Source organism: Aulonocara sp. 'chitande type north' Nkhata Bay, linkage group LG19, assembly GCF_057382095.1.
Source record: "Aulonocara sp. 'chitande type north' Nkhata Bay isolate Kocher_YH1m ecotype deep benthic linkage group LG19, A_spYH_male_GT1.1, whole genome shotgun sequence".
In the NCBI taxonomy this organism is placed as follows: domain Eukaryota; kingdom Metazoa; phylum Chordata; class Actinopteri; order Cichliformes; family Cichlidae; genus Aulonocara; species Aulonocara sp. 'chitande type north' Nkhata Bay.
In genome coordinates this window covers 1,494,813-1,519,859 of record NC_141362.1, presented here as the reverse complement: position 1 = coordinate 1,519,859, position 25,047 = coordinate 1,494,813, and the positions used below count along the sequence as shown (strand labels likewise).

General features: G+C 38.3%; 2 protein-coding genes across 2 annotated transcripts in view; one reads left to right on the top strand and one right to left on the bottom strand.

The window, feature by feature from the left end:
• Window positions 1-19,555, top strand: part of LOC147306276 (transcription regulator protein BACH2-like) — a 68,075-nt gene extending 48,520 nt beyond the window's left edge. The window contains exons 3-5 of the mRNA XM_086275927.1: window positions 6,647-8,026; window positions 10,139-10,345; window positions 11,933-19,555. Coding sequence (XP_086132053.1) covers window positions 6,647-8,026; window positions 10,139-10,345; window positions 11,933-12,373 — 2,028 coding nt within the window. The 3' untranslated portion in view covers window positions 12,374-19,555. The remainder of the gene's footprint in view (window positions 1-6,646; window positions 8,027-10,138; window positions 10,346-11,932) is intronic.
• LOC147306275 (gap junction alpha-10 protein-like) lies at window positions 18,749-24,373 on the bottom strand. Its single transcript, XM_086275928.1, has 3 exons — window positions 24,188-24,373; window positions 21,133-22,600; window positions 18,749-20,415 (listed from the first exon to the last, which is right to left on the bottom strand). Exons 2-3 carry the CDS (start codon window positions 22,561-22,563, stop codon window positions 20,377-20,379), a joined length of 1,470 nt encoding a protein of 489 aa, XP_086132054.1. The 5' UTR covers window positions 22,564-22,600; window positions 24,188-24,373; the 3' UTR covers window positions 18,749-20,376.
• Between the last annotated feature and the right edge of the window lie 674 nt (window positions 24,374-25,047).

Sequence of the window (25,047 nt, the reverse complement as noted above, 5' to 3'; positions counted from 1 at the left end):
TTCCTATTTTATTTTGTTAGTCAACTGTCTGTTGTTGTATGTTGCATTCAGTTTTCTTCCATTTGTATCACTGTGTTAATTAGTTTTAGCTGTACTTTATTTCCCATCTCTACTTACCTTAATTCCCTTGTGTGTATTTAGAACCTATTTTCTTTGGATTTTTTTTTTTCAGATTGTTTGTGAACCTTCTGTCATATAATCCCTGTAGTCTGGAGAAATTTAGTGTTTGCTGGATTTTTTTCCCTCTGCGAACCTGTGTTTTACTGTATCATTGACATCTGTATACAACTTTATTAAAGGTTAGTTTTCACTTTAGTCTGCTGGGTTCTGAGTGCTGTATTTGCCTCATCCCACGCTTCCTGACAGATCAGAAATGCATAGCACTGCTCCAGACAGATGCATTTAATTATTAAAATTTAAAGGAATTTTACAGTTTTACCCTTTGTTAAGTTCTAAAGGAATTATGTAAATAATTATATTTATCTAAATAATAATTATCACAATAATTTGTGAACTTAATCTTAAATATTTATTTAAATAATTGGGAAAATTAATTAAAGAAGAAGAAGTAAGAAGTAAACTTAATGTGACTTCTTCACTGTCACTTGTGGTTTTGCAGGATGGGGTCAGAATTTTCTCTGCAGTATTAAAAATGGTATTGAGTGTGTAATACGGTGTTGGCCAAGACCACAGCAAAAAGGAGAGGTAGGTGTCTACAAATGTCCAAACATCTTTGACCAACAGAACTTTGCATGCTCACTGAGACTCTAAATTTAGGATAGTCTTGGTTTAAATGCTTTTATTTGTTGTTCTGCTTTGTTTGTATGACTCATTAAAAGTAATTTGGCAGGTAACATTTTTATTTCAGAAGTTTTCTCTTGTGGTTTGTTTGTTAACAGAATTAAATCTTGAGATACAGGAAGTGCGTTGTCATTTTAAAAGTAACTCGCATCATTCGGTAATTTGTCATTTAACCACAGTGTGGTTTTAAGGGCAGCAATGAACGGGTCTTATGCCAGCAGTAGATTCTTTCTTCATTTTAAAATGTTTTGAAGGACAAATATAGCAAATTTAAATGTACTAAAAAGTAATGTTGTATTACAGCAGTATTATAGTACATAGGGGTGGTTGTAGCTCAGGAAGTAGATTATCTACTAATCAGAAGGTTTGTTGCATTCAAGTTTAATTTGACAAGATACTGAATCCCAAGTGGCTCTCTGATGCATCTATCATCCATCCATCCATTTGCTTCCGCTTATCCTTTTCAGGGTCGCAGGGGGATGCTGGAGTCTATCCCAGCTGTCATAGGGCGGGAGGCGGGGTACACCCTGGACAGGTCGCCAGTCTGTCGCAGGGCCAACACACAGGGACAGACAACCATTCGCACTCACATTCACTCCTATGGGCAATTTAGACTTTTCAATTAACCCATCCCCACAAAGTGCATGTCTTTGTCTGTGAGGCAACAGTGCTAACCACTGTGCCATTGTGCTGCCTGCATACATACAAGTGCTTGTAAGAATGGGTGAATGAGCTGTGTTGTATGTAGTGATTTGAGTGCTCAAGTACAGTAAAAAAAAAAAGTGCTATTCAAGGACCAGTGCATTTACCTTTACATGGCATCTGCCTTTTGAGAACTTAGTTATCTCCCTCTCTATCTTTTTCTCATTCCAAAATTATTTGGAAAAGTATTGAAAGAAATAACTTAATAACTGGTTAATAATGTTTTATTAACTGGTCGGTTAAAATATTGTCAAAAGACTCATTATAAAGCAATAAAGATCTGAGTGAGTTAAAAACAAATAGAAGTGACAGCTTACAGATGTGGCTTAACAGGACTAAACATAAACATACAGGTAGATAAGTAAAATCTGTTTGCTTACTTTAAAGTACACAGCTTCCTTCTTTCTCTCTTTTCTTTTTCTTTCTGTCTTATTTTTGTTTTTAAAAAAGTCAAATATGTCAAAATAGCTACCCAGCAATCTGAAAAAACATTTTCTTATGTTCCTGGGTGAAAGGTCCAGGTACTTTAGTTATAAGAAGTTACAGGCACTGAAACACCAGCCAGGCGATTAAGGGGCAGCATTGTTTCAGTTCAAATGCAGAAAGCCATACATAGCAAAGCTGTTGAAACTACAGTCTTGTCATCTCCATTCACTCCAATGGACCATTTTTTACAGCAATGGTGGATCATGGAGCCTCGCAAATAGTTCCTGGAAGTTAGTAACAGCTGTGCCAGCACCGAAGTTTCAGATGCACTTTTAGAAGGTAAGAAGTTTGAGCTCGGGTTTTTTAAATGTTATGAAATCAGAAAGAAAAGCTTTCAGTTGTGATTTTTTGCTGTGTTGACCAAGTGAAATATTAGCTAAATATAGCATTGAGGAATTAAGCTGTCTGGTCTGTTTAAAGTCATTTATCCTCTGCTATGTACAAACTGGTATGATAACTGCACAACAATCAGGGAAACTGATAGCTATTTTTCTGATATATGGCTTTAAATAAAAAAAACAGTATTTTTGAGAAGTTTTGTATACAGTTGACTGTTAGCATCTGTGTGACGTTACAGCTCAGCTGATGACAGAAACAGAGGGAAGGCGGAGGACTCAGAATGAGACTAAAACGACAAGGTAAGTTTAAAATATGACACCAGCTCTGAAAAGAAGAATCATCTAATAAAGCAGTTTTATACAGCTGTATTACGTATGTTACCACACACTCTTTTTTTAGTGTATATTGAGCACACAAATTCATAGTAACTGATGGCACACTGTTTACCATCAACAACTAATTCATTTACATCATTCAAATTGGTTGTTAGAAATCACACCTTATCTCCTGATGCATTTACCCGTCCAGGTCTACACTGGTATGTCTAACATTTTCTTTCTCTCTCTTAACTCTGCCAGCTCAGGCATCTCAGGATAATTCAGCCTGAAAACTTTGCACTAAGGCAGCACCCTGACCATAAGACTCATATCCCTGAGTGTTTCAAGCTTATGAAGCGAACACTATATTTGCCAGTATTTTGGGCTTTGTTTGTAAGAAAAAATATTTATTACTTGAATATGATTTGCTGTATTTGTTGTTGTTTTAATCGATGATTATATTAATCTTGTTTTAAAATAAAGAATGATTTTTCTCCTCTTGGTTTCAGGTCACTCTTTTTTTTAATGTACTGTTATCTCTGAGAGAGTACAGCTTCCCCATGCACCACAGCACACAGCAGTACATATACAAGAATAACAGTGGGAAAAGAACATGCGCAGGTGAACATTCAGTTTTTCTCATAGTTATTTGAGATTTTTATAATGAATTGATTTTTGTAAACAACTGCAAGTTAATAGACAACATAAACATAGATGTGTTTGTGAGAAAACAATTATAAGACTAAAATGGCTTTTAATAGCAAGCATGTGGGGATACACTTGATACACAGCAATTTGGGTTTTAACACATCCTGAATCCTGTAAAATGTAAAATTTAACAGTAGATGGACAGAGAAATTCCTGCTTCTGTTACAAACAGTGGACGCTATTATGGTCCACCGTGTCCATTTCCCACTTTGCCTTTCTAAAACATAAAATATACACATATGTAGAAGTTGCAGTAATCTGCAGTAACAACAGATGGAGGTGGCCAACAGGAAAATAATCACAGACATTATCAACACATTTACATGCACACACATATTAGCTGCCTAGATTAATCGATTCTGACGATTAAGGACCCTCAAATGTACTTGCTATGTTTTTTGCTCACTACTGACTTCGGGGCTTTAAATACATTATCTCCCTCTGCTGGTAATGCAATTTCTGCATGCAGGAATGGATTACCATTTCATGTTTTGGAGAAACAAAGCATGAAAAGGAGACGGTGGAGCTGCGCGTCTATGCCGGTTGATGTTCAAGAGTATACCAGATAAAAAACATGGAGAAAACATAACCTTTCTTGCTCAAGAGGGGTAGGGAGAATGGATGGAACAGTAGGGTTGGCAGAAATTGAGCTATTTTTTGGCACATAAGGCAAGAGTATTAATGGAAGTAGTCTCCTAGTTACTGCCACTCCTATGCTCATTAGGGAACCACTGGCTAGCACTGTAATGCCCCAGATCTGTCATAATGATGAATATAGTTATGTGATTGCAATCTGCCTTACATGCCTCCATGTTGCACTGAGGCATGTAATACAACATGAATGTTGTACTGTACTGAAATGCTTTGGTAAGGAAATACAGCATGTATACAACAAAACCAATCAGTATTTGCAGTTGTCTCTTTGTTGTTGTGGCAACCAACACCCATGAGCATGCCTGAACTTTGTCATTGTATTGTTTTTTTTTTTGTTTGTTGTTTACTTAAAATATAGGCACATAGTGTGGAGTTGATTTATATATATGTGTGTGCGTGAATGCGTGTATATAATTCCCCCCTTGCCCTGTAGTCGGTCGGTCTTTAACCTTCAAGCTCAGGTACTCTCCCTCATGGATCTTTGTTGTTTAATCCTGGATAGTGGTTGTGACATTCACTAGTTTTAAGCCTCCTTCCTTCTGCTTAGCGTATAGTCTCAGGGTGCTGGACTTGGGGTGAAACCCTCCATGCATGGTGAGGAGCTTCTGTGTCTTGATGTCAGTGGCTTCTGTTTCCTCCTTTGGACACTTTATTATCCCAGCTCATTGCTGTAGATTCTAGTGGTATGCATCAGTAAATTGATATCTTGGTCACTCCTGGCATACAGCTTGGTGCCATCAATGTAGAGGAGGTGGCTAATGATTGCACTATTCCATAGACAATATCCATAGCCAGTCTTGTTAATGATCTCAATGAGGGGGTTGAGGGGGCTTGACTTGCTTTCAGTGTAGATAAGCATTGGCAACACTTTTTAAGCAACTTTTCCTCCAGACGTTTCCTCCATTGAGTCACTAAGGGATAAGGTTAAATAGCCCTAAAAGTTACCTCCTGTCTCCTAACCACGTTTCCTCAACCTCAGTGGACACAGCACAAGGTCACCAACACTCAGACAAACCTCCACATCAGCATTGAAGTAACAAAATTTGAAACAAACTGTTCCCTCCACAAAGAAATCATAAGTTTAAGCTGTTGCACCATCTCCTACTCTCAAATCTTGGAACGGTTATGTCATTGACAAGCCATTAACATTTCACACCCCATGTCATACCCTAGTAAACTGCCAAGTGCACAAAAAGCTGAAACAAAAAAGGCCCTCCACTTTGTGATGGAAGTTTTGTGGTTTATGCTCACATTTAGATTCAGGTGCTCAGAATTTTACTGTAGAATGTTGTATAGCCTTTTATTTCTCAGGTGAAGGACATTCATTTGTCACTATGCCTTGGCCACAGCTGATCGCATTGCAGACTTTATTAACAGAGAATTTCATGACAACTTCTATTTGTAAGAGTGACAACAACTGGTATAAATGGGCATGAGAAAAAGAGAAGTGCGATGTTCTGAGAACCTGAAAACATTTACACAAGACACAACAGTGTGACAGTGTAGAGTGCCGTGGATGTCTGCAGTACTGACATTGTCCATAAGAATAATTCTTCTTTTTACTATTCATGTACAAGTATTGAGTATATTGATCACGATACTAATCTGCCAAGGTCATGTCGGTGCACACAAAATCCCTTAAAGCATTAAAACAGACGCTGTCATTATTTAAAATGCATTTCTCGTTCAAAATATTAATCAGGGAATTTTTTCACTGTATATTAAAATATTGATAACAAAAATGTAATTCAGTTTTATTTATATAGAACCAAATCACAGTTGCTTCAAGGCGCTGCGATGATACAGAGAAGACAGAAAAACCCCAACAATCAGATAACTCCCTGTGAGCAAGTGCTTGGGGACAGTGGGAAGAAAAAAACTCCCTTTTAACAGGAAGAAAACTTTGGCAGAACAAGGCTCAGAGAGTGGCGGCCATCTGCCATGACCGATTTGGGGTGAAGTGAGGAAGACAGAACAAGCATGCTGTGGAAGAGAGACAGATATTAATAATAAGTAACGATTAAATGCAAAGTGGTGTATAAACATATTTTTTAGGGCCAAGTACAATAACCTCTATTTTACCTGAATTTAGAAGCAGAAGATAACAGAGCTGACTTAAAAGAGTTGAGCATTGTGTGTTAACTGTCTATATCTATAGGAAAATCAAAAAATATTAAGATGGTAAACGGGGCATGGACACACCTATAAAAACAATAAATGCAAGAGTTTCCAGTAGATTCAAGTCAAACACACTTAAATGTGCTTCCAAAGACAAAAGCTAACTGTGGCCACAGTAATTGAAAAAAAATGGTGCTTCACTTCTGATTTGGTTATAATTGATGTTAAATTTTAGGATTTCATTTGACGAGCAGTGTTTGGCTTGCTTGTCCTGATGTAAGGTCACTGCTTGTATATGGCAAGTAACTGAGGGAGGGAGTAACAGTGATTAGTGTAGTGATACTGAAGATTTGACTTCAGTCCATATTTAGGGGAGGTGTTGAGGTTTGCTAGCTCAGCTTTTGCTGTTAGCTGTGATCTGGTCTTCCAAAAGAAATTTGCATCGATATAATATGATCTAATTTTTAAATACAGTAGATGTTTTTCATTCTTTAATTTGACTCCTCAATTCTGTTCCACAGGTGACAGCCAAAGGTTTCGCTCCACTGCTTCAGTTTGCCTACACCGCCAAGCTGGTTTTAAGTCAGGAAAACATCCATGAAGTAATTGTGTGCGCGGACGTCCTAGGTATCCATAATTTGGAGGACTCTTGCTTCCGGTTCCTTCAAGCCCAGCTTAAGAATGACAGCCAACCTAACCATAATGGCACGGTGGAATACGATGATCATATCACAACAGAGAATCCAATCTTTTCTGAGGAAATATCCTGTTATGATTCTGCAGAAATAAGGCAGCAGGACAGTCATGTTCTTGCTGACCTGCCGCAGTGTCCAAAATATAAGAAATATCAGGATGCAGTTTGTGACAACAAGCACAATGTAGAGAACCATCATATTAGTAATGACATCATTTTGGTTAACCATACCTCAATTAGCCCTCTGAGCTCACACTTCACCGACAGTAGCGCTGTTCCGCAAACACGTCTTACTCCCTCCAGGATCAAAGAAGAACCCTGTTTATTTGAGGAAGAAGGAGATGAAAGGAATGACAGCAACTCAGACTTGTGTACTGAGGAGGTATTGGAGATGGAGTTAGAGGTAGAAGAGGTTCCAGTAGAAGATGTGCAATCTTCCAGCCAAGTATCATACTCTTCCTGTTTGCATTCATACCTCCAGAGAGGTGGTCTCAGCAGCATGCCAAGCACCACCATTCAGCAGCTACTAAGCAACCAACTGTCTCTCAACCATTACAAAGAACTGGTCATACAGAGACCACAAACCAAGAGGGAATCTCTGGATGAAGTTGACCTCAACACTGGCATTGCCAATGTGATACCAGCAGCACTTACTGGTATAAGTAGAAACCTTGAAAATTCGGTGTCTAAGCATGAAGGGAAGCTGGACAGACGCAGTGTCATTTTCTCTTCTGTGCCTATCAAGCAACATATGCTGTCCCATACATATGTTGATGAGGCCATCTCAACCTTGATGCAGGAGGAATCCCTTCCCTCTAGTCAGTCATTCCTTATTACCAGCTGCCCCGTTTCAACGAAAACATCAGTGGACTCTCCTACTACTTCTACATCATGCAACCAGATTTCCAGCCCCCGTGCCTCATACTCTTACCCAGAGGATGCAACCATTGGTAGCTCATCTTCTACTTCGTCCCAGTTTGACTTTTCCTCATCGTCACAGTCAGGCTCAATTTCTGGACTTCCTCACTGCCTGGCTGGGATGGTGGAGCACAGGAATCCCCACAATGAAGTAGTCCTCACTCAAGACTACACAAAGATTAAATCTGAAAAGACATTCAGTGCTAGTGGTGGGAACTCCAGTGATGAATCAGGCTCTTTCTCAGAGGGAGACAGTGAAAGTGGCACCTCTCGAATCTCTGGACCTGAGGTTAGTATGGCTCTTTATTATACTCCATTGGCTAAAATGTCAGTGTGTTGGCATTGAGGTCGTCTGGGAACTGTCTTTCTGGCATGAGAACTGCATAAAAGCAGAACTGTATATATTTGGTTTGCAGCAGAAAAGAAGAGGAATGAAAGTCAGTAGAAGCGAGACAGAATACATGTTGAGAGGGAGGCAGGTGTAAAACTGACGATGTCAAGAGCAGAAGTAGAGATAGTGAAGTTTGATGAATTTAAATACCAAACTGCACAAAAAGGCAAAGAAGAGAGTGCAGGCAGGATGTCCATGGATGTGCTGCCCACATCTCCCATCTGCTGACCCAAGCTCCAGTTATGCAGGTTATGAATATATACAGTACTGAGCAAATGTTGGAGGCCAGTCCGTGACTGATGGGCCGACTGTGTGTTTTTCTAGCCAGTTGTGCTTTTACTACATTGTTAGTGTGTTTGGGATGGTTTCATACTGACAAATGAAGCTTTTGCTAAACAGACTCTTTCCAGATGATATTGCCGTGTGGATCAAAACCTGACCACTGTATAAGACCCATCGGCACTGATGTTCAGTCCAGTTCTTGTATAGTGTGGCATACCTAGGTCGTTGCTCCCTATAGCCTTTACTGAGGAATGGCTTCTCTCCAGCCACCCTTCCACTGAGACCATTTACGAACAGTTTGTGAATCAGCTGAAGGACCACATGCATCTCTGACGTCCTGTGTTAGGTCTTTTTCAAAGAAAGTGACTTTCAGATAGTATTCATTTGCCGTTTTTGAGCCTGTCACTTCTTCTTTTCTCCTCAGTTCAAACTGTGTCCAGTTTGTCCAGGTTAAACATAGCACCCCATGCCGATATAAAATATAATAGCTCGAATCACCTTGTTGGATCAAAAATTAAATTTTATAGCTGTCAAAATGGGATATCTTTCATATTTTTCCTAAGTTCAACAAAAGAAATGGGTGCAAATGGTATATTTTTGTGACAGGTTGTGAGCAAATAAGTGCCTCTTCCCATTGTCAGCGCAATAAATGATACCATACTTGAATGTTGGCATTGTTGTGCTGAGCATTGCTTGTTTGAAGAGAACAGTTTGTGCTGTTGTAGTGGACTGTTCTGATGCAATGTAAAGCTAAGAGAAAAAAGAAGTGGTCAACATACACATGCTGTCAATGCCTTAGTATTTTAAATCAGATGCATTGAAATTTGTTTATGAGTCTTTTATTTATTCAGTCAATAGATAAAAAAAAATGTCAGTGTGTTTCCATGGAAAGAAGAAGAATACACAGAACTATAACCGTTTTGATAAGGCAGAGTTGCATAGAAAGGTAAGCCGATAGTCTCTGTTCTTTGTGCCTGAGCTGGTGCACAAACAGCAATACTAATACTGACATCTAGTGGATTTTATATCACAGTGCACTCCATCTGACAACATGCAACTGCAGCAATTGATACTTCTTCCATTTCTGAACACATACTAATAACAGTTATGTCTATAATAAGTCTTTCTATGTTGAAGTCTTATATTCACAGTGTAAAAATATTCAAATTTATAGTTAAGTACTTTACTGGGGGCACCACTTAATATAATGATTTATGACCAAGACCCTGAGACAGCTGAACATCTCCACTTGGGACAGCCACTCGGGTGAGAGCCATGACTCCAGAGTTAGAAATGCCATTTCTCATCTCAGTTACATCTTCTCAACAGTGCAGGCTCGTGGTTGTCACTTGGTGACACCAACAAAACCAGATCATCTGCAAAAAGCAGAGAAAAGATCAGAGTGTGTGATCCCACTGAAGTCGTAGATATAGAAAAATTGCAGATATGTATGTATGATTTTTTTTTTTTTGATTGAGTTCACTTCATCTAATTTTAGGACAGGTTAAAATCTAATGTTTTAGGTCATATTTATGCAAAATAAAAATAAAAAAGGAAACATTTGAGGGTTCGCAGACTTCCAAACAGCATTTTATATAAACTATATTTGTAAATGTAAATAGAAAATATCTTAAGCATAAAATATAGTTTTCTTAATTTCCATGGCAACAGTCCTGATTCATTTGGTTTAAAATTAAATAGACTGCAATAAAGACCTGGTTTTTGTAGGTGAAGCTGCCTTTTCCTGTGGACCAGATCACCAACTTGCCACGCAATGACTTCCAGATTCTCATCAAGATGCATAAACTGAACTCAGAACAGTTGGAATTCATCCATGACATCCGCAGGCGCAGCAAAAATCGCATTGCTGCCCAGCGCTGTCGCAAGAGGAAGCTAGACTGCATCCAGAACCTGGAGAGTGAGATTCACAAACTGGTATGGTCAACTAATACACATACACACAGGTTTGTGGGTATAAAATGGAAATGTGACACTTCTTAAGCCATATTTTAATATAACATGTTCTCCAGTATCCACATTGAAAAGCTAATGCTCTACAGGTCTGTCCAGTGAGCGTGTTAACAATGTATCTAAGCCATTCACAGATTTAAAAGCAATTAAAAGTATGAACTTTTTACAGGGAATTTGTAAATATGGTGAAAGAAAACAATATGGGTGTGGGTGTAGCTCAGGAGGTACCACAGGTCATCTACTAATTGAAAGGTTGGTTGTTCAATCCCTGGCTGCTCCAGTCTGCATGCCAAATATGGGCAAGATACTAACTAAGTTGCTCTTGAGGTCCATCGGAGTATGTTATATGTTATATAGAGTAATAAATTATTTATTTTTGTATTTTTTATATTTTTTTGCCTCTTTTCTTTTTGTTTTAGGAATTCCGGTGCAATGTATTTTTCTTTTTACATGCATTTTGTAAACCCTTAGTGATCCATAAGCTTGAACTATAATTTAAATCCACAAATGCTGGTACTAACCTCACATTTATTATATTTGGCTTTTTGGAATAACAGACCTAACACAGATGCTGTAGTGACAGAATCTGTGTGAGTGCCTCCACTCACCCTCTCCATTTGTACTTTCCTGTGTGGACTAGCGATTCATGGAGGGTGTGCTCCACTTATGGGGTGATCATGCTACTCAGCTTCACTGGAAAAGTCTACTCCAAAATACTGAAAAGGAGATTATCATCATTATTAATATCTCACTACACTATGACCCTGGTCATGGAACTTTGAACTAGCTCTTGTTTCAGGGTGCATGCGAGTTTGCCCAACAAGTCCACCTTTGGTTTGTGGATTCTGTGGGAATTCTGTGGAACTCTGTGGGAGTATGCGATATCCAGCTTGCTGTTACACACCATACACCTGCAGTGACTTCCTGCTTTGCTGGCAAGTAGGCAGACTTGTTTGCAATGGAAGTTGGACTTTTCCAGGGCTCCCCTTTGTCACCAATTCCTCTCAGAATTTTAATGCAAAGCCAAGGGGTGGAAGGCTTCCACCTTAGTGGAATCTTAATTTGAAAAAAAAAAGAAAATTAAATGGCGTCACTACTAAAGACTGCCAGAAGGGAAACCCTCCTTGATTTTTCTCATGTTAAGCAATAGTGGATCATTGTCAGTCCACTTTTGCAGGGGTTTTTCCTGCTGTACGTAAATATCTGTTGGAATATATTGACAGTTGTTACATTGATTCCCAGCTCCAGTGCTATTACGCCTATTAAGAAACTCACTAATATCAATCTTGTAAGCACTTGTCTGTAATGTAACAATATATGATATATAAATTTTACTAGGTCTAAACTTGACGTTGCAACTTTTATTGAAAAGCAAAGAGGCTGCTCGTGTAGACATGAGATTGAGTTAAAAGATTCTTCACAGGCTTATAACTGTAATGATCGGTGTGGGGCCAGATAGGAAGTGGGCTGCAGTTAACCTGATGAAGTGATCAGCAATGAGGGAACAGCAATGTCATGATAACCTGATGATGCTTTGTCTTATGAACCCAGGTACGTGAGAAGGAGAAGCTGCTTAGCGAGCGAAACAGGCTGAAGGTTTGTATGTCCGAGCTGTTGCAGAACCTCTCTTTCCTCTCCCAGCAAGTGTGTAGGGAGGTGCAGGGCAGCCAGCCATCACCCGACTTTGCCAGCATTGATCTCACATCCAACCCCTCATCACCTTCAACTGAGGACGGGTCTGTCCAACCCACGTCACCTGTGACCCAACAAAGTGAGGTTGCTTGTACATCTAATTTGAATGCCAATCAGGAGGGGTTAGAGGATAGGCAGCCCGCAGAGGAGATGTTGCCTTTAAGGCAGGAGGATCCTGAGCTTTCACTAGTGCTTGAATCTACTGACGAAGTATGTAGCCCCACTGTAACAGTGGATTTCTGTCAGGAGATGACTGTGAAATGCACAACAGAAGAACACAACAGACAAGACTGTGCTTAGAGTTTGGGGCTAAATGACACGATCGGTGCATACTTTGATATTTAAAGCATTTGTTTCTTTTCTGTTTTTTTAAATGAATGATACCAGTATTGTCTTTCAATATTGTTCAGCAGGTATTTTTTGGACTGGTATAAAATAAAAGCACTGGCAGCTTTCTCTCTTTCTGTGTTCCATTGGATTCTCTTCTTCTCTCATGCATCATGGGAGGCTAAACTCAGGAATTCTACAGAATGTACAGTAATATGCTTGTTAACATAAACCTGAACTTTACTTTGCAGTCCTGTCTAATCTTGACAGTTACTTATGTGCAAAATGATTTGTGGTAAATGTTTGGATATATTGTAAGTCAGTTTTCAGTTTGAACCACTAAAATGTGGAAAAGTTTAGTTTAGTATTATTATTTCTATTAATGTTATTTATATAAAGTAGCTTTAAGCTGTTTTGAATATGCACCCATTTTACTTCAGTGTGTTGATGCTCCTCCAGTTATTTTACCATGAATTGGAATTTGTTAAAAAAATATTCTAATATCTATATTTTAAGGAATCCCACCTTTACTTATGGCTGGGGCATGACCAAGATGACATAAATCCACACTAAAACCACTAAAGCCATTTTTAGAGATCTTTCTGGTGTTTGGGTTAAACAATGGAGCTATAATTGGACAAGTCTGAATGTTTTTAATTTTAGTGAGAGCTCAGCTAAGCCATGCTGACTTTCCTGGATATTTTTGCATGGGTATCCACACTCTCTTGCAGACCATGGCACCTTAGACAGATAATGAAATTAATGATACAAATATTCCATCTAAATGTTGTAATCAACAATTGGCTAATTGGCCTGAAAAAGAAAAACATACGTATCTCTTAAACTATTGAAGTGAATCTGATTATATAAAACAGTTTAGGCTTGACTCTATAAATTGATGCAGTAACTGTTAAGTGATGCAGGACTTTAAAGTAAAATGTTACCAAAGTTCTGTATTTATAAAATTTCACATTGGGAGAAAAACAAATAAATGAGCTGTCATACGCATTTAGCGTTTCTTATGTCAGACTTGATCTTCACTTTTTTGTGTATTTTTTTAAATCTTCTTCTTCTGTGTTTTTTTTAAATGATTCTACTAAAGAGGCAGAGATACATTACAGAGTCAAAGCACTGTCCAGTACATCTGAGGGGGAAGATGTGGCATTGGTTACATGCTTTGTGACTTTAGCACTAAAATTAAGTATGAAGCCAACTAAGTGGTTTCCAATAGATGGTTTCCATAGGGGTTACTTTATATTTCTCCTGAAGATTTTTAAAATGTTTTCTCACTTGGTCTTTCTAATATGAGTTTAGTATAAAAATCAGAATGCAAAAACTGTAAAATTAAGCTTGGCACATCCTTGTCAAAACTGGTGGTCAAACTGGGTTTGGGGTTTCTAGAGAGACCTGTTTCACTTGATCCTGACAAAAACTAAAATGAAGTATTAATTGCTGGCCCTTCTTTAACAAAGCTTACAAAGAAATTACTGCCTTTGATTTTAAAGCATATAACTCAAAACAGTTACTACTGCATATAAGAATATTTGAATATTGCGAAAAGTTTTTTCCTATAAAAAACATCAACTTCCATATATTCTGTATTCATTACATTCAAAACATTTGAAAATCAGAAGTCATAAAAAATAATGTTGAGCTTGAGTAAAATAGTATAAATAGCATATATCCACTTGGAAACTTGGGAGAGCTTCACAGAGAGTGTACTGAGGCTGGTACTGGTGCATCAAAAGCACCATGCACAGATGTTGCTCCTTTTATAAATTCACCATCTAATTAAAGACAATGTCAGAAGCATCTTACCAGAGCTAAGGTAAAAAGCAAAGGAGCTGGTCTGTTTCTCAGTGGTCCAAAGTCATATTTTCAGATGAAGGCAAATTTTGTAATTCATTTGAAAATCAAGTTCCAGAGGAAGAGTGGAGAGCAACAGAATCCAAGGTGTCCAATGAGAAGTTTCGAAAGTTTGTGATGATTTGAGGTAACACGCCGTCAGCTGGTGTTGGTCATGGTTGTTTCACACAGTCACACCAAAGTCCAACGTGAGTGTAGCTGTCTACCAGGAGACACCTAATGCTTCCATCTGCTGACAAGCTTTATGCAGAATTTCCTTTTATATCCAGATTGGTAGGAAACTCCTACCAAATGGTTTGCTGACCATGTTATTACTGTGCTTGATTGAACTAGTCCCTCACTTCAATATTGCCATAGACACTGTTAAAAAATTATCATCTTATATGGATCATTTCTACAGAGATGTTTTTGTTGTTTGTTTATCTGGATTCTTCTCTTTGGGAATTTGGCCAGGAAAGATTGGTGATTCCAAAGAAGCTCCTCCCAAATGGTTTGCTGACCATGTTATCACTATTACCACTGTGTTTGATTAGCCCCAGAAAATTAGGCTTTAAATTAGGCTAGGCATTTCTCTCAATTGCAACATGCTAACAATGAGAAGTCACTGTTTTTGCTGGATTTTAAACTTTAGTAAATCCCAGTTGTTGACATGTGAAATTATAAAATAATCGAATAATCATTGGCTTTGTCTGAGAGAGGTCATAATGTCTTGGATCATTGGGATACATTAACCATTATAAAGGGTTTAAAATTCAGTTATACTGGTACGATCTGTAACCGACAGTTTAAAAGACCAGTACATAGAATCTATTTGTGGAACTGGATAATAGAATTTATAACTTTCCATGCTCAGAAGGAGAAGTGTAAGGAAATCATATTCTGTTATTTCTTTCCTTTTGACCCATGTATTTATTGTATTAGTAATATTTTAGTGTTTGTAGTAATTATGTATTAAATTGCACTCATCTTGCATTGTTCATAAGACAACTGTGCTGAAAAGTATTCAGTGCAGCATGTTCAGTTTCAAATTAACAAATGATTTCAATGTGCTGAAACTCCAAGCAAATAGTGAATTTCTACATACGCATCAGTATCTGTAATACTGCATGGTGGTTCAAAGTTTCAAGCACACTGGCACATATTGATTTAAAGGGATGCCAGATTCATCTGTTGAAATGTCAATGGTGAGGCACGTGGCAGGGGTGAGTGCTGCTGGTGTCTGTGTTGTTGCTGCTACACAGTGAACATTATGATGAAGCATGCCCATGGCATTTTAATGTGGGTTGTGCCACTTTTAGCACAGGAAAGTCTAATATGACACTCATCTTTATTCTCAGATATCAACCCAGGAACTAAAGAGTCAAAACTTCCCTGTGTGATTATGTAAATGTGAAGCTATTAGTGTGGCAAAGATGATAGGATATTTAAATTCAAAAAGTACTCTTAATGGATAGGATGTGAGCTTGACATGCCCGCTTTAACACATGAGAATGACAGGCAATTACATGAGCAGGTCCCTCACTCACTATTGCCACACACACTGTTCTTTATTTGCAAGTCACTTGTACTTTTAAGTTGTAATATTTTAACATAAAGAGGTGTGAGTCAGTTACAATGTAGTGTAGTAAATGGTCTTTTAACTGTAGTGATAAAATTAACACAGATAGTTCATTTTAATAGAAATGATGATGTTTTATTTAGATTGGTTAAAAGTTTCAAGACGTTGTGATAAGAGTAGGATTCTAACTGGTGCTGCTAGAGGGTATAGGCTTAACCATCAAAGTAATATTTTATTCACTGGAAATTCCACTGCTCTTATAAAAAACTGCACTGTAAGTGTCACAAAACAAGGCAATCAAATTTTGTCATCACCGGGGTCTAGTAGTAGAATTTCCACAAGTTTATTTCAGGCATTTTGTTTCATTATTGATGAACCTTCCATTTCCTCCCCTCTGAAAATATTGAGAGCCAGCAATCAATATATTAAAAACTTATGTAATTAAGAAACATCATTAAACTGGGAAACATTGTTATGAAAATGTGGAATAATCACAGAACATGCATGGTTTGTATAAAAGTGCTGAAATGGAAAAATTACTTGAAATAAATAGATGTTTTGAAAATTAAAAACACTTTGTTTTGAAAATGTGTTGGGTTATCTCACAGTATCATACATCTATCATTGTTTTTATTTGTATTTATCCATAAGATTATGTGCTATAACTTCTTTTCCTTTGTGTGTGTTGGTTTTTTTCATATGCCCAATGCTTTCTCAAATGTCCTCCTGGATAAAGGAGATGTACACTTGATCTAATTAATCTGATCCATATTTGTTGATGAGCTTACAACACTGTTTCTCACAGAATATTCACTTTCCCTGTTACAAAACACCTTCAAATTTTAAAGAGGTCAATATAAAATGCTTAATCCAGTTACACCCACCTATTTTATGTCTGGTTTCTAAAAGAAAATGTCTTGTGAGGGGAAAAAACACTAATTGCAAAGATATGTGATAAATATTTGGGGTTTTGATATTTTTTGGGAATGTAGTGTGTGCAATCATAATATCACCTACACTTGCCTTTGAGTCAACATTAAATTTTGTTGTACATTTTGGAATATTTAATCCCTAATTTTAATAAAGGAGTGATATAAAACTGCTGTAAGACTGGAAAACGTCATATCATAGAATTATGTTGCCATATTTTTTTACTCCTGTTCACCACATGCGCTTTGTGCAGTCATGAAGAAACTTCATGCAGTGATTCTGTGCCTTGTTTTGGCTGTAAATTTAACAAGATTTTGGTTTAATTGAAGGTTTCACTTCAGTGAAGTAAAAGGTATCATTTGGTGGTCTGAATTTTAGAAATCCAAATGTCAGGGTACAACATTTGTAGAATGTCTAGTAGTCTTTTTGATAAATATTTTCAGTCATGTAGTGCATGTAATTCCATTTCAAATGTAAATTTAAGCCAGAGACTATCGGGGCAGCATATGTTACTATTAGGGGTGCAACGATACACAAAATTCACGGTTCAGTTCGGTTCGATACTTTGGTGTCACGGTTCGATATTTTTTCGATACAAAAAAAATGTTCATGCCTTTTTAATTTGTCATTTATTAAAATTATAAATATATATTTTAATTCAAAAGTACAGTTTTTAAATTTAACCCTAACCCTTGTGCGTGTTTTTTATTTTGACAGCGAATGCGCACCTGCGGACCACTTATGTGCAGCCCTGGTTATTTAGCTCGTCATATTGCAGCCACAGAAATTATTTTGTCCATGAAACCATAAAGCTGCACTTTCTTTTTGCCTTATAGTCTGATTTGTCATAACTTCTCCGTTTTGTGGTAAGCTTTTCTTTGGCTGTCACTTCTTCACCCTGACCTGTCTTATTTGGCTCAGCAGAACTAAAATATATATACTGCTGCTTTTACACACTCACTCACATAAGCTCAGCGATTCTCTGCGCGATCAACCTCTCACATGTTTAAGCTGCGGGAGATTTCACTTGTCATGTTTGCATAGTAAGCTAACGATTAATAAGACCATGTCAGAGGAATTGGTGCACAAATTATCATCACTCACAGATCAGTGCTGTCGCTCTCTATACACAGTTCGCACGATTGCAAAGTGAAAGCAAAAAAACAAGCGCAAATTCAAACACGACTTCAATATGTCACATATTGACAGTGGCTCACCGATGCCAATGACATAATTACCCAGCTACATTTCTGAAAGAATGCAAAAGCATTGACATATATTTTTCCTTCCTACGATAGGCCGACGGGCAGGGCAGAGATAGATTTTGGTAGCCCGACTGGAAAGATCGCTAGCTCCGGGACGTCGGGCTAGCGATATTGCGAGCCCTGTATCTGATTGAGGAATCACTCATCTTTGGAAAAGAGAGTTTATTACAGAGAAATGTCTCTTTCCAAAATAAAAGCTATACTATCCGCTTCTTCTGGGCTATATTATCAGCAGCATGAGGAGAATCATGTGCTAACAGCTGTCTAAATGACTCGGCTAAAGTTAGTAGCATGCTTATTGTTTTTGTCTTTGCACTAGGATGATGTCGGCGTAAATGTGCAGTCATATTCGTTGTGTTCCCACTAGTGCTTTCAGGTTAATCTCGTTGAAATGACCTTAACGCCACAACACGGCAAATCTCCGTTAACGAGCTACCGCCGATCGCCCCGTGCATGGGGCTAGACGGCCAACACGTTAACGAGCTAACTGCGCTAACACACTAGTTCCCACCCATGTAATTGAGCATTGCGTGGCACATCCAACATACTGTTTTACTTTAGTCCATGACTCGCTTACCTTCAGGGTCATACATCACATGAAAACCAAAATAATTCCAAACGCCACATCTGAATGAGGGTGGGGGAGGTGCCCTGCGCTCTTCCTTCTGACGATGCTGTCTGTGTTGAGCGCTCAGTGGATCTGCGCTCGACAGTGCAGCCTAGGCGGAGTAGTCGAACGCAGATTCACTGAGCGCTCAACACAGACAGCATCGTCAGAAGGAAAGTTGATAAAATAAATTACAAATGTTGTATTGTTCGATACATATGCGTACCGAACCGAAAGCACTGTATCGAACGGTTCAATATCGATACGAATATCGTTGCACCCCTAGTTACTATGGTAAAATGATATCATTGTACTTTAAATTATTTTATGTAATGTTATATTTTGAAAGATAAATTTGTCAGCATTACCAGGAAATTGAAGACAGTGTTTATTTGGCACACAGCACTGGGTATATGGGAAGAGTTTTCTGACATTCATTAAAGTTTCAGATGCCTCCAGTTTGCAGTGATCTGATATCTGATAGCAGACTAATAGCGTTACCTATTTTATCCAGCCAGTTTACAGAATGAATGAATCTTGGATTGTGAACTTGTTGTTTTAAGAAAACAAAGTTAACAAAAATAAACAGTTGAACACACTTTTAACATGTATCTACCTGCATGCTTCAGCATACCTCTTCATGAGTAAAGACCATAGGACAGACAAGTAGACAGCTTCTGTGGCATTGTTTGTAACTTTTTATAGTATTTGTACATTTTACATTTTCATTTTACCTGCAACATGACTGTTAGAAACAGATTTAGTATTTTTCATTTCTTTTTTATCTTTGAATATTCAAATGACCAGTGTTTAGTTTTTTTTTGTAACTATTGTGCAATGCCATGCCTTGGTTATTTGATATGAGAAAAACATACATTTTGCCTGGGCAATCGTTGTTGAAAAATAAAATAAAAAGCATGGAAATTCCATAGTGGTGTGTGTGTGTTTGTGTGTATTTTGTTTAAATAGTTGTTGAAAAAAGCTTTTTGTGGGGTTGTTTGTTTTGTTTTGCTAATAAATATTTCATTTTAATACAATATAAAGTATAACTCCACATGAAATCACTGCACTGCACTACACACACACACGTCTGCGGTTGCTATTCTCGTGGGGACATCCCATTGACATAATGTTTTCACTTACCCTTACCCCAACCATCAAAGATGAATGCCTAAACCTAACTCTTACCCTAAACCTAATCATAACCCAACTGTAACCCTGACACTAAAACCACATTTTGAGTGTAAAAAATGCCTTCAACCCCGTGGGGACCTGGATTTTGGTCTCCATGAGGGCTGTTGGTTCCCACCAGTACAGTAACTTTCAGATTTTGGTCCGCACCAAGGTAGGAGCAACCAGAACACACTCACACACACATTCTAATGAAGTCTTTGACTTAGAAAAGGTATTTAAGCTTATAAAGTCCATGTTACAGAAACAAACAGATCCTCTTAAGCGCAATGATTAATAATTCTTTTTGTTTTTTGCTTAAAAATTATCAAAAATTTGGCCAACACACTGAAAGATGTCCATTTTCAAAAAATCCTTTTCTATTAATGTGAACATGTAGACATTGTAAGGTGCTTTGGCACTGAGTCTGCTGCCTCATCATGGCTGAGTGGTTTGGGCCACATGTGACTCGAGTGGATCAATGTTGATGGCTGGATCATTGATACAGTTTCTCCCTTGTTTGTGACCTAGCTGGGTTGTGGACAACAGCTCTTACAGCCATGACATTAGCCTTATCTCTTCACTTCTTCATGATTGAGGAGATATCCAGAAACATACTCTGGAAAAGACAAAAAGACAACTCTGACATTTAATGTATTGGCACATTTTCATCACATTCAGAAAAAGCAAAAAGATGAATGACTTATTATATTATTTTTATTATAAAACTTATTTTATTTGTGTCAGGGCTACTATGCAGCTTTGGACCAACCAGTTTAGTTAGACATGGGATCTTAAGGTTAATGCAGTGTTATTTAAAAATCTGTTAAAGCATGTGTGCTTAACATATATGCTTAATTTCTAATCTATTCTAATTACTCTTAATTTCAGAACAATTAAACATTGGCAAACCATGCATGAAATTTGTCTTATAAAATAAAAATACAATATGTTCCAATTTTGAATATTTCATTAGGACTGACATTTTGAGCTTTTCAATTAAAATTATAGTGAAATAATTATTTGCCAACTCTGTAACTCTGATTTGTCCTTAAATTTCTGACAAGAGGTCAAACAAATGAGAAGCCATTTAATGCCTTTATCTCTAATAATTTAGGGGAATTTGGAATTCTAATCATTATTTCCACAGAATACTGAATCGATAGTACTGGGCCTTAGCTAGATTCACAAGTAGAGTATCTACAATTACACATACAGTTCTGTGTGTATATAATTATAGTACTGTACAGTCTAATTTAGACTTTGAATAGCTGAGGTCAACTTTCTGGACAATTGTGTTCTGTTATTTAGGCACATGAGACTGCTGTTTACTTGCCATTGACATTCTTCGGCCTCCGGCTGGTGGCATCATCGGCATGTCTCCCTGCAAGGACCCCAGTTCATCTGACTCTTCTGATGTATGTAAGGAGGGACTTGTGGAGCCAGTCATGGACGACAAGCTCTCAGATGGCGGCCTGATCATAAAGCTAGTCTTCCGAGTGTTGGGGATCAGGAACTCGCTCCCCACTGACTCCCTTCTTTCATTTTCATTAAGATTTGGAATAGCTCTGGGCCTGACGTTGCTACTGGCCAGCAGAGCTTCCAAATGGCTGGGGTGAGGATGGTCTTCCTCATGAATGTCCTTGTGGCTTGTTTGAGTCCCATCTGCAGTGGACATGACAGGGATCCAGGCTTGACTGAGGTCCAGGTTTGTGGGGACCTCTGAACCCTCACTAGTTTGGGGAGCTTGGATTGCACAGCTCAGGGCAGACGTGGGTGGATTCCTTGCTTGGGGATAGATATAGATGGTTTGACTGTGCCCCACATGAGCCAAGCTGTTGTGTCTTGGTGCGTCCTGATTGGCTTTGAGCCCACTGTTGTAACGACTCGGTTTCAGGTCCGCCCCTGGAATCACTTTGAAGGTTTGAGTTAAAGGCCCATCGTGAGGTGATACATTGCTTGTTACACAGAGATGTGGTAGGGATGACTTCCTCTTGGACTTGTAAATCAAACTGTCATTTTCTGTGTACCTCTCTGCATACAACACCTGTTTGATTTTCCTGATACCTAAGTGGGATATTTCTAGAATGTTTAGGAAAAGTGAGACACCAGCGATGGCAATCATGAAGGCCATAAATATCGTCTTCTCTGTGGGCCTAGAGATGTAACAGTCTACGCTGTTGGGGCAAGGCAGTCTCTCACACTTATAGAGAGGCTCCAGCTGGACACCATATAGTATATACTGGCCCAGGATGAAGCAGATCTCCACCACGGAGCGTGTAAGGATATGGATGATGTATGTTCTCAATAGAGAGCCTCTCAGAGGTGCCTTCTTCACTTTCCTCTGCTCTTCCAATCTCCTCAGCTCTCTTTCCACCCGCTTTTGTTCATCCAACGCCAACTCAGCCTCATCAAGCTCCTCCTTTAGCTGGGCCCGTCGTCGGTGACGTTCCTTCTCCAATGAACGAATGCAGTAAAGAGCATGGCCCATGTAGACGAGTGAAGGCGCAGACACAAAAATCACTTGCAAGACCCAGAAGCGAATTAGGGAAATGGGGAAAGCACGATCGTAGCAGACTGCCTTACAGCCTGGTTGGTCAGTATTGCAGACAAACTCTGACTGCTCATCATCCCATACATCCTCAGCAGCTGCTCCCAGAATAAGCATGCGAAAGATGAAGAGTATAGTAAGCCAGATCTTTCCCACAATGGTGGAATGTATATGGACCTCTTCTAGGATGCTGCCCAGCAGGTTCCAGTCACCCATGGTCAGCTTCTCACCATGTCACTGTCACATACTCAAACTGTGGAGATACAGCATGCAAACACAACCCATTATCACACAAAACACAATACATTTTAATATCCATCCATTCTCTACCACAAATCCAAGTTTACAGTAAATCTATCCCCACTAACTACATGTCTTTGGACTGTGGGAGGAAGTTGGAGTACCCGATGCAAACTCTACACAGAAAGACGCGGGCCTGATGGCAGAATTGAACTCAGGACCTTCATGCTGTGAGGAAACAGTGCTAATCACCATGCCGCTGTGCATGTTGGCTAGAACCATGCACAGTTAACTTTTAAATATTAACTTTTAAATTAACTTTTAAATATTGTTCATTGTATCAACAGATTCTACTATTTATGACAATTCTATAGATACCAATGTGATTACTGTATTTTCTGATAATCATTAAAATAGCGCCAAAAATACAAAAAACACAAGAAGACAGAATGGTTGCAAACAAACAATGGCCTGCACACTTTTCTGCACAGATTTTGCCCTGCAGAGCATGCACATCAATGCCCTTATATGCAGGACAACGCACAACCAAGATTCCAGCCTATGAACCCAGCTGATATAATTTTGACCTGTTTGTGTACAAATTCAGCAATAAACTAAAAACTGCATCAAATGTGGGGTGAAGAGCTAAGAGAAGATACAGTGGGACTTTGCTGTTTTATAACACAGCAGCTTTATAGTTAACGTAAATAAGCATAAAAAAAATAAGGAATGTGAGGAGACCCATGACTAGCTTGCGCAGTTTTCTTCTGGGTGTTCCAGCTTCCTACCACAATCCAAAGATATGTATGTTAGGTCAAATGGGATTCTAAATTGAGCATGGATGAAAGGTAGACAAAAGTTGAATATATGGTTATATATATATGTGTGTGTATGAATATATTGTTTAATGTTGCATGTTGCACTTTAAATGGTTGGTAAGACTTGAAAAGTTCTATATAAATGCAGTCCATTTCCACTAACATTATCATTATCCTCATAGAAATTCACACAAGAGTCTAGGGCTGTTTGAAAGCAAGATGACTTTGAGCCAATGATTTTATTCTTTAAACCATACCTGGTTTGCTTCAAGGCCTGAGAAAAAAAGGGACTGGCAATAGAAATGCATACTATACACTGGATGTTAGTGTCTGTAGATACGCAAACTAAATGCTCTTGTGTTATTATTTACAAAGTCATAAATTCAGTTGGAAAAATGTTCTGTTGCTTTACAATAACCACAACAAAATGCAAAACTTTAAGTACATACAATGAGTGAAAAAATGTTTCCCATTCAATCCAATAATAGGTTTTTTAATTTATGTTATATCATCCCTGTTCTTATAATTATGTAGCCTGAGAAAATCAAATAGGTGACATTTTAAGGTAAATCACAGTATAAAGAATATAGGTCTTACAACACACACAATACATATATTAAACATAAACATTTACTAAAGTTTCTTTCTTTATTTTCCATATGGGAAGACTAATTTGGTCGTTTGAGAAAACTAGCTTACGCGAGTCATTCAGGGCCTCATTGGAGAGGATGACATAACAGATCTTTTCGTTTCAACGCATCAACCATTTCAGAAGCACTTACATGTCACTGGTATGGCTTCCCTCTTGGCCTCTTGATGCACTTCATTGTGTTTATGTTTATCCTGGGAACCAAATGGGTCTGTACGGCTACCCCATTGAGCTATCTAGAGGTTCTTTTGTGCCCATCCAAAACTCCAGTCCACATCCCAGAACTCTCCTCTCTCTTTGGTTCTATATGGCTGTGCGTTTTCTGGCTGCTTGTTTGTTGTGAGTGCTTTCCCGTGTTACATGCAGAGTTCACAGGATGTAAGCATTGATTGCCTCTCGACGGGACATTGCCCCCACCCTACTCCTTTCTCCCACGCCAACAGTTCCAACTCCAAACAGTGCATTCAATATAATTCTTCCATGTGGAGAGAGTTTATGTTTATGTTTATGGCTGGTCTTTCGCACAGGGCCTGCTTCTGGTATACTCAACCTAAAGATAACTGAGCCAGCATGGACATCTTAATGTCAAAGTTAAAAGTTCACTCATCTAATGTAGAGACTGTGGTTTTATGGTTTATGTCCTACCTGCCTCAGTGTAAACAACTTATATTTTAGGAGTTGTCTTATGCATGTGATTAGATACATTACAAACCCTGCTGCGTAAATTCAATCCAACAAAGTGCATACAGGCTTATTGTAAACTCTCACATGAAGGTAATGAAAGAATATTCATGACTTTGGCCAAAAACACACTGACACTCCTATTTTGACAGTGTATTCTATTTCTTCTAAAAATACTTTAACATTTAGCTTAGATGATATTTTAACTATTGAACGATTTCCCACAGATCCAGTCAGTGAGCACATGTTTTTGCATTCATGTCACGATGATATTAAAACACTGATCTCACACTGTCAATGCAGTGTGCAATA

What these genes read in the sequence shown, in the direction of transcription:
- LOC147306275 (XM_086275928.1), bottom strand. Translation starts at nt 22,563, where the DNA reads ATGGGTGACTGGAACCTGCTGGGCAGCATCCTAGAAGAGGTCCATATA. An exon ending in GAGGCCGAAGAATGTCAATG is followed by an intron (nt 20,416 to 21,132) that starts GCAAGTAAACAG and finishes TGTCTTTTCCAG; the next exon opens with AGTATGTTTCTGGATATCTC.